The 9,342-nt window shown below is 48.6% G+C and overlaps 1 protein-coding gene across 3 annotated transcripts in view; it reads right to left on the minus strand.

The window, feature by feature from the left end:
• Positions 1-9,342, minus strand: part of SLC25A38 (solute carrier family 25, member 38) — an 11,779-nt gene that overhangs the window by 1,832 nt on the left and 605 nt on the right. The window contains exons 2-7 of one of the 3 annotated variants that reach the window (XM_005860416.2): positions 8,016-8,100; positions 4,139-4,260; positions 3,467-3,551; positions 2,568-2,747; positions 2,168-2,336; positions 1,220-1,386 (exon numbers count right to left, since the gene is read on the minus strand). In XM_005860416.2, the coding sequence (XP_005860478.1) occupies positions 1,220-1,386; positions 2,168-2,336; positions 2,568-2,747; positions 3,467-3,551; positions 4,139-4,260; positions 8,016-8,054 (762 nt within the window). In that variant the 5' untranslated portion in view covers positions 8,055-8,100. Of the gene's footprint in view, positions 1-1,219; positions 1,387-2,167; positions 2,337-2,567; positions 2,748-3,466; positions 3,552-4,138; positions 4,261-6,617; positions 7,230-8,015; positions 8,101-9,342 lie in introns of those variants that run through there. The other 2 variants (XM_014534917.1, XM_005860415.2) reach the window with 2 other exon arrangements.

The raw sequence follows: 9,342 nt of genomic DNA on the forward strand, positions 1-9,342 counted from the left end.
TTCAGACTATGTGACTTTAGGTATAGAGAAGAAGGAAGCAGGCAACCTAAGCAGTGTGAAGATAAGATCAGATTCAGAAATATCTGCTTTTATCTAGGGTGGAACTTGATGCGTATGCTCAGGTTTCCTCTGCTGCATAGAGAAGTTGAGAAGTACAGAAAAATCTAAAGATACAGGTGATAAATTTACCGCAAACGAGTATCTGGTGGGTGATAACAGTACATGTTTCCCCAAGGGCCAACTCAGTGGCTTTAGATAGTCCTTCAAAGCATTTATGTCTACTGTGCTTGTTGTCTTCAGTAACACCATTTGTATAAGAGCAAATGCGAGAAACAAAATGTGCTTGTGGGTTTTTTCTGACTATATTTCCTCCTGGGTCCTTGACAAGTCCCCCCAGATCACCTGATTCAATAGGTCTGGGGTAGAACCCTACAATCTACATCAGGGGTCCTCAAACTATGGCCCGCGGGCCACATGCAAATACAAATATTGTATTTGTTCCCGTTTTGTTTTTTTACTTCAAAATAAGATATGTGCAGTGTGCATAGGAATTTGTTCATAGTTTTTTTTTAAACTATAGTCCGGCCCTCCAACGGTCTGAGGGGGGACAGTGAACTGGCCCCCTGTTTAAAAAGTTTGAGGACCCCTGATCTACATGCTTAACAAATATCACAGGTTGTTCTAATATAGGGCCCCTGGAAAACAAACAAACAAACAAACAAACAAACAAACCACTGACCACAGGTTTTCAGCAGTGGCTCTCAAACTTGGCAACACATTGGAACCACTGGGGAACTTAAAATTCTGATACCTGGGTTTCACCCCCCAGAAATTCTGCTGTAATCAGCCCAGGTGTGGGGATTTTTAAAAGCTCCCCAGTGCCCTGACTGGTTTGGCTCAGTGGATAGAGCGTCGGCCTGCGGACTGAAGGGCTCCAGGTTCGATTCTGGTCAAGGGCATGTACCTTGGTTGCAGGCACATCCCCAGTAGGGGGCGTGCAGGAGGCAACTGATTGATGTTTCTCTCTCATCAATGTTTCTAAGTCTCTATCCCTCTCCCTTCCTCTCTGTAAAAGTCAATAAAATATATTTAAAAAAAATAAAAATAAAAAAATAAAAGCTCCCCAGGTGATTCTACTAGGTAAAGGATAAGGGCTACTGCTACTCTAGAGAGAGTGCCTTAAGCACAATAAGAACAAATACTGATTGTACAGCCTTACTTTGAAGATGATTGTCACTGCCTGGCCAATCCACCGAAATTTCACTGGGGAGAGCTGCATATGAGTTTTGATAACATCTGCAGGCTGAGTCACCAGTGAGGCCAGAACACCAGCAAATATCCCACAGCTGAAATTTACAACAGGAATAAGGGTTGCATCCAACTGGTCTGAAATAGGACAGAGGGAACATTCAGTTGTAAATAAATCTCATTCATCTTATAAGTATCAATGCCAAGTTGCTCACTAATTTTTCCCCATAGCCAGAAGGTCCTGGATTCAAACAAAGTTAAGAATTAAAAAATTTAAAGGTATAACTAATAAGTGTTGATGGAGTGAAAATTCACCTTTTTACAATCATCATAATTGATTCAACAAGAACCAATGACTAATGCTCAAACATAGGGATGAAGGGAACGGGAAGTTTTATATGGATTTATGTAGTTTCAAAGTATCTCCCCACAGAGATACAAATTACAAAATAATAATAATAATAATAATAATAATAATAATGATAATAGAGTTTTCAATGGAGATGCAACCTTATCCACATGATAAAAAGTTAACATTACCCACAATGTGTCAGACTAATGTCATGAGCTTCCCGATGTTAAAGTACTTGGGACACAATATCACTTACATGGTCCTCTTGCAATCTTAGAATCAGGCAAATTTAGGAAGTATTCTTAAGGGCCTATGGAGAAGTGCTCTGTTCTGCCCCATCCCCCACCAAGAATTACAGTACACCCCTTTCCAAAGGCTGCACGTGAGAGAGCAGAGGCCACATCTGTGCTGCCCACTGCACCCCTGCGCCTGGCCCTGGCTCAGTTCTTAAAACTCTGCTGAGGATCTGGAGCTGCTAAGAGCAATGAACAGTTTCACAGTCGCAGAGAAAGTGGTGAGAACGCGTTTCGGGAGACCTTTCCCCACCACACCTTCCTTTACCCGTACCATGGGGCACCATGGCTTTGGTCTGGTTGTAAAACATTAGGTAGATTCCAGAAAAGGGGGCATCACGCAGGAGTGTCGCCGTCAGGCCACTGAAGAGGCCCCGGTGGCCCTCGCTGCGGTAGATGCTCCGCAGGGCTGCGTAGATGCTCTCATAGCCGTACTTCCCGCTCTGCAAAGGAAGCACAGAACAGGGGCTCGCACAGTGGCCCTGGGTGCGAGCACTGAAGCAAGCCAACTGCAGGGTGGGTGGCCTTACCAGGGCACTGGGGCCTTGGCTCACACATGGCTTGGCCTGAATACTCAAATGGGTTCTCTGGGAGGTGACATCAGTGGCCACTGGACTCAAGGAGCTTCAGGCCTCTGTTTACCCACCCTGAGGGCCTAAAGTGGTCAAACTCACCTCATAACGCGTCTTGATCACAGTGATAGGCGACATGCAGACCCCTGCGACCGAGCGAGAGCCCACCCCCAGCATGACGGACTCCATGGCAGTGGGGGGATGGCCTCGCAGGAAGTATTGCTTCAGAGAGTAGAGAGTCCCGAAGTAGATTCCAACACCAGGGACACACCTCACAATAGACTGCAGGGAAGGGGGGTGGTGGTGGTAAGAGTTGGAGGAGGAAAGAAATCAAAGACGGGCTCTATCAGATACTGTCTTAGCTGGGTTTCCCCAAAGGACCCAGGATCTGCATGCAAGCAGTTGGTTGAGAGAGGGAAGACGGTCAACAGAGGGAGTGTTATCAGTTACTCCCATGAGCAACGGAATCCCTTTGGGGAACTCTGGACATAGGTGGAGGACATGCCTCAGAGTTACCCTCCACCCGAGGAGGGGAGTGAGGTAGAAGCTGCACTAGCTTGTTAGTGTACAGGCGCACTAGCTTGTTAGTGTACAGGCGCACTAGACCTTGTTAGTGTACAGGCGCACTAGACGTTGATAGTGTACAGGTGCACTAGACCTTGTTAGAGTACAGGCGCAGACCTAGTTAGTATACAGGCGCACTAGACCTTGTTAGTGCACAGGCGCACTAGACCTTGTTAGTGTACAGGCGCACTAGACCTTGTTAGTGTACAGGCGCACTAGACCTTGTTAGTGTACAGGTGCATCAGACCTTGTTAGTGTACAGGTGCATGTCTCCCAGCCCTTACACAGAAAGGGAGCAACAGCGAGACAGGCAGGAAGACCATGCAGGTCCTCCCACCACTCCCACCTCTCCCGTTTGCTTAAAGGAGGATACGTGGGGTAGATGAGAAATGGTTATGAAGGAGAGGGTGCAAGAGAAGGTCCAAAAGGCAGCTTACAGGGGACATCCCTTTCCACAGGCCCAGGAGACTCTCGGTGCGGACCACCTGCAGCAGCAGAGTGAGCATCCCGACGCGCCTGGATCTGGGGGCAGACAACAGGGAGGGAAAGTCACAGACCACATCCGCATGGGGAACTCCCTGCTCCAAGACTCCTCTGCGTGGACCCTTCAGGGCACTTAGAATCTACAGTGCGTCTTGGAATCTCGGAGTTCTTAAGTGTCATGATTTGACACTTACATGTTCATCTGTCCAGTCATCCTACAAACAATGGAATAACCTGATTTATATCCTTGCAGTTCATACATATTAGTACACTGCCCACGGTGCTGAACCCAATGCGGGGAAGCAAGGAAGACACTCCATACTGGCAGCACAGGGACACGACGGGCTAGCACAATAACATGCAAATGTCACCCAGGCAGATCCAGGAAGCTGCTCAGGGCAGGGCCCTGTTCAATCAACATTAAATTACATCAATTGCACTAATTAATGTAAAAAAATATTCACAGAGAAGAATATACACAAAACCCATGAAGGTAGGGCCTGGCCTGCTTCCAACAGCCAGCAGCCAACAGAATGGAGGTGGACTTCACACGGTACAGGTGCTCCTGGGCCAGAGAGAGGTTCTGAGACCAGTTCCTCAGGGAAATGGGGGGCAGCAGGCCTTACCCATGGTCCGAGGGCTGGAGCGTCTGCAGGCGCGTTTTAAGGAGATCCAGGGGCTGGAAAAGGAGGGTAGAGCAGGTGCCACTGATGGAGCCGCACAGGAAAGCCTTGATCACCGGGTGCAACTGCAGGGCAAGAGAACGCTGTCAGCGGAGGCAGCCTCACCAGTGGAAGGATCTCCTAGAAACCACCTGGTGGCGCCCTCTACTGGCTTCATGCTCGGGAGAAGGAAAAAGCACAGCCAGTAGTGAAGGGGAGGGGGGGTGGGGGGGGTTGCTGCAAGGTTGTTGAGATCATAGTACACGGCAGGGGAGCTCTCTGGTCTCCATATTGATAACTTGGCTCCTACTGGGCGACATGTCTATTTCATCTGTGTCCCCACAATAAAAATGATTGGCCATCTCCTTATCTTCACAAAAGCAAAACCGTCTGAACACAGAGTCCAGTGTTTGGACTCTGAACGGCTGGTTTCCAGGCCACCCGGCCGCAGGGCCTGCAGATGCTTATGGGAACAAGACAAAGGAAATGAAACCTTAAGCTCGGCCACAGTGTAAGACCATAGACGCCACTTCCTGTGAAACCTATGGGTTTCCTTCATTTAAAACTTTCCCCTTTCCTGACACCTACCCATCTCTCTGAGACCTACGCAGCTGGCTGAGGATGCGGTAGCCCAGTGGCCTGTGCTGGTTTTGCTGGCTCTCCTCTAAGCCAGGACTGTCACACACACCAATGAATCCAGAGGCACCACCCAGAAGGGTAGCAACCCATCAAAAACTAAATGTCCTCCCCCAGGCAAGCTGCAGAGCCCTCACAGCATGACCCAGGATCCAGTCTCGGTCACACGGGGTTGTGAAAAGTCACTTGCACAAATCCAATCAGGGGCCCCCCATTTCCCCATCAGGAAGGACGCTGCTGGTGTTAAGATGAGTAGGACGAGCAGGCCTTCCAGTGCTTTGACAAAACCTCAGCTGCGCAGCCTTCTGGCCACACGTCTGCGATTCATATTGTTGGAGCGATCACTGCATCCCCGGGGTTGCAGCTTGCTGTAAGTGTGCTGTGGCTGAACCAAGAAAGAAGACATATGCAGATTTCTACAGAAATTACGATCCCATGAAAGATTTTGAGGAGATGAGGAAGGCTGACATCTTTCAGAGTGCAAAGTGCCTCTGGAATGTCAAGAATCTCTCTGGGTTGTGTTCCACGGAAGTTTGTCACTGACCTGAGTCCCTGAACTATGGAACATGAATATGTGAGCTAAGGAATAGCTCTTGATAGATAAACAATTAAAAAATACTGTGAAAAATAAAAATCCAGTCAAGAAAGAAAGCCTTCTCCAAAGAATTACTTGGCAAGCTCCATTCAAAACGGTCTTCTCCGACTCGTTATTTATTTATTTTAGTATATTTTTATTGATTTCAGAGGGGAAGGGAGAGGGAGAGAATAGAAACATCAATGATGAGAATCACTGATCGACTGTCTCCTGCACGCCCCCTACTGGGGAACGAGCCTGCAACCTGGGCATGTGTCTTTGACTGGAATCAAACTTGGGACCCCTCAGTCTGCAGGCCTATGCTCTATCCACTGAGCCAAACCAGCTAGGGCCCCCTTGTTATTTTTAAATAAATGGAATACATGGTCCGAAAACACCATTAAGATGAATATAAAGTTGCCTTTATGCACATCATGTAACCAAAATGATCATGATCTGTGATATTTGCTTTCCAGAGAAGAGAAATCATTCCACATTCCACCAAACGATCAAGTTGAAAGTTATAACTGGAATTACTTAAAAGATTGTTGGGGAAAGGATTAGATAAGTTCAGACAGTATGTAGTGGAGTTTATAACCACGTTCAGGCAGCTTGTAAAAGTATCAAAGGATGGTAGAATTGGCAAGACAACCCGGCCAGTGGCTCAGTGGTTGATTCCCAGTCAGGGCACATGCCTGGGTTGTGGGCTTGATCCCCAGTGTGGGATGTGCAGGAGGCAGCCGATCAATAGTTCTCTCTCATCACTGATGTTTCTCTCTCTGCCCCCCTTCCTCTCTGAAATCAATAAAAAAAATATTTTTAAAAAAAGAATTGGTAAGACAACAGTGAAACGGAGCAAAATGTGTAGCACTACAGGTCTGTGTCACAAAGCCCCTCCCCCAAGGAGCGGGTCCTGCTCCTTCTGCTAACACATATTCATCCCCCTAAGTGTTGTGTTTCTCAGCCTCGTCCGAGACTTCACAGCACCAATGAGCGTTCTTCCCTGCACTCTTGGCCTCTCCGTTCCAGTGGCATCCTCTCCGCTGCCTGGAAACAAGCTCACAAGCCCCAGCTTCCCAGCTCCACGGCCAGCCATCTCCTCTCCCTCTTCACCCCGCAGGCCCCCACCATCACCTGCCATCCAGCCAAGGCTTGTCCACTAAGCTGCCCTGTCAGCTTGCCAAGGACCCACTGCAACCCAGGACCCCATTCCCGTCTTTATCTGTTTCTTACGTGGCTTCTCTGGTGCATCTGAGATGGCTGATGGCCTCCCCTCTCAGTTTGGGATTCTCTCTCTTCTTCCGGCTGCCCTGCTGTGTCTCCTTCCCCTCAGCCTGCCTGCAGATGTTGCTGTTCCTCTTATCTCCTCCAGCTGCAGCCTCTTAGGGCAACCTCACCCTGCCCACGCCCACACCCCCCCCCACACCTCCAGCCCAGGAGCCTCGGTCCAGACACCGATATTCCCACGCCCCCTCCACCTCCCATTGCACACAGGCATCTCAAACTCAACATTCCAACATGGGAACTCAGCCAACAGTTCTCCACACACTTGCCTCCTCTCCAATCCACGACGACTTATCCCATGGGAAATTTATAAGACTCCTCAGTCTATCTACTGCTTCATGACCAAGCCCTGCTGATGACCCCTCACCCAGAGTCTGCCCCCACCGATCCATCCTGGTGGCCTCCTGGGCATTCTCCAGCCCTAACTGTGCCAACCCACCCTCCACCGTGCTCCCAGAGCAGCACTGGGCAAGGCACCTACACCCACCACCTCAAAAATCTCACAACACTTAAGAGCTAGGTGTTTAAACCCATTCGGCAAATGAAACTAGAGCTCACACAGGTTACAAATGTGTCCTAAGTCCCAGCGTTTGAAGCTATGGGCCGGGACTCAAAGTTCAGGCTCTTTTCACCACACTCCCAGCCTGAAGTGGGCACTTGGCTCCACTGTTGACCACTGCTGGCTTCGTCTGGGGATGCTCTCTCCTGGCTTCAGGGATTGCCTCCCACTTCTCTGGCCTCTTTTTGGGGTGGAAACGCTCCTCTTCTTTCCCTGACAACAGTCCACTCCCATGGCTCCATCTCCAGCCCTCTGTCCACACTTGCAACTCCTTCCAGAGCTTCAGACCCACATATCCACGTACTCAGCTGTGCCACAGGCACATATCCAAACCTGAACTCATCTCTCTCCCTCACCCCCAACCTGCTCCTTCTCCTGGCTGCCCTATCCCAGTGAATGCCATGCCATTTACCGACCCACTGCCCCAGCCAGAAACCTGGGCAGCTCCCCTGACTCGGCCCCTCTGCACTTGCTCATCCTACCTCCTAACACAGTGGTTCTCAACCTCCTTGCCCTTTAAATACAGTTCCTCATGTTGTGACCCAACCATAAAATTATTTTCGTTGCTACTTCATAACTGTAATGTTGCTACTGTTATGAATCGTAATGTAAATATCTGATATTCAGGATGGTCTTAGGCGACCCCTGGGAAAGGGTCGTTCGACCGCCAAAGGGGTCGGACCCACAGGTTGAGAACCGCTGTGGACCTAACAGTTCTCAAATTCACCTGCTGTCATCCCAGCTCAGGGCCCAGCATCCTCGGTGACAGCCACCACCTCTCCCCTCACCTCATCTCTTTGATCCCTCTGGCCTGCAGCCACAGTCATCTTTTAAAACTGCACATCTGACCACACTGCTTCCAGGCGCAAACACCTTCAGGGAGAGACTTGAATTAAAATTTAAAAACAATACTGTTTGTTTCTATTCCTCTCAGGATAAAGTTCAAACTGCTGGTTTGCAGAACCTTCCACGAATCAACAGGCCCCATCTTATCTTTGTTGCCTGTGCTCTCAGCCTCCTGCCTCTTACACTCTGCAGTTACAATGGACTCTCTGCCTTCTTCTCACCTGTGAGAACTCTGCCCATGCTCCTCCCATGTCTAATTAATCTGGGCCTCTGCTTAGACCTAACCTCCATCCGTGCTTCCACCACACCTGAGCCCATCTCCCTATGACTGAGGGTCCAGGACAGGTCCTGGTTGTACAGCTCATGGGTACCTCTAGCATGGAGCCTGGTACACTGTAGGTGCTCAACTGTCAAAAATGAATGAATCAGCCCTGGCTGGTGTGGCTCAAACGGTTGGAGTGACATTGGTACATGAAAGATCTTGGGTTCAATTCCCTGTCAGGGCACATACCCAGGTTTTGGGTTCCATCCCTGGTTGAGTTGTACACAGGAGGCAACCGATCGATGTTTCACTCTCACATCAATGTTTCTCTCTCTTCCTCTCACAGGTTACAAATGTGTCCTATAAAACCAATAAAAAAGCAGGTGAGGATTAAAAAAAGAACCTCCTCCATTACATAAACTATCTTTTTCACATCCTTTTTTCATAGCACAGTGCTTAGGCATATTATTGGCTCAATAAATATTTGACAAATATATAAATAGAGCCGATAACTATTTGATTTTTTCCTAAATAGCCAAAATTATTCAAGGTAAATAAAACGAGTAATCCAGTTTCTTTGTTTTGTTTTGTAGGGCAAAAAGAACCAAACAATACTACACAGGTACACAAATAGCAGCACTTAAAATAGTCAGCAAACTAGTTCCCCAAGCAATTTTTACATCCCTTAAAAAAAAAATCCTAGCCCAGCCGGCATGGCTTAGTGCTTGAGCGTCAACCTATGAACCAGGAGGTCATGGTTCTATCCCCAGAAGGGGGCGTGCAGGAGGCAGCAGATGGATGATTCTCTCATCCGTGATGTTTCTCTCTCTCTCTCTCTCTCTCCCTTCCTCTCTGAAATCAATAAAAAATTGTTTAAAAGTAAACAAGGAAATCCTAAATCCAGTTCAATTGTAAATCCGATAAATCTCCAGGCCAGAGCTGGACGCAGCAGCCCCGCCTCCGTCACCACCAATAGGGACTCGGTGGCCCAACCGCGGCAGCCAATC

This window comes from Myotis brandtii, unplaced genomic scaffold, assembly GCF_000412655.1.
Source record: "Myotis brandtii unplaced genomic scaffold, ASM41265v1 scaffold134, whole genome shotgun sequence".
Lineage (NCBI taxonomy): Eukaryota > Metazoa > Chordata > Mammalia > Chiroptera > Vespertilionidae > Myotis > Myotis brandtii.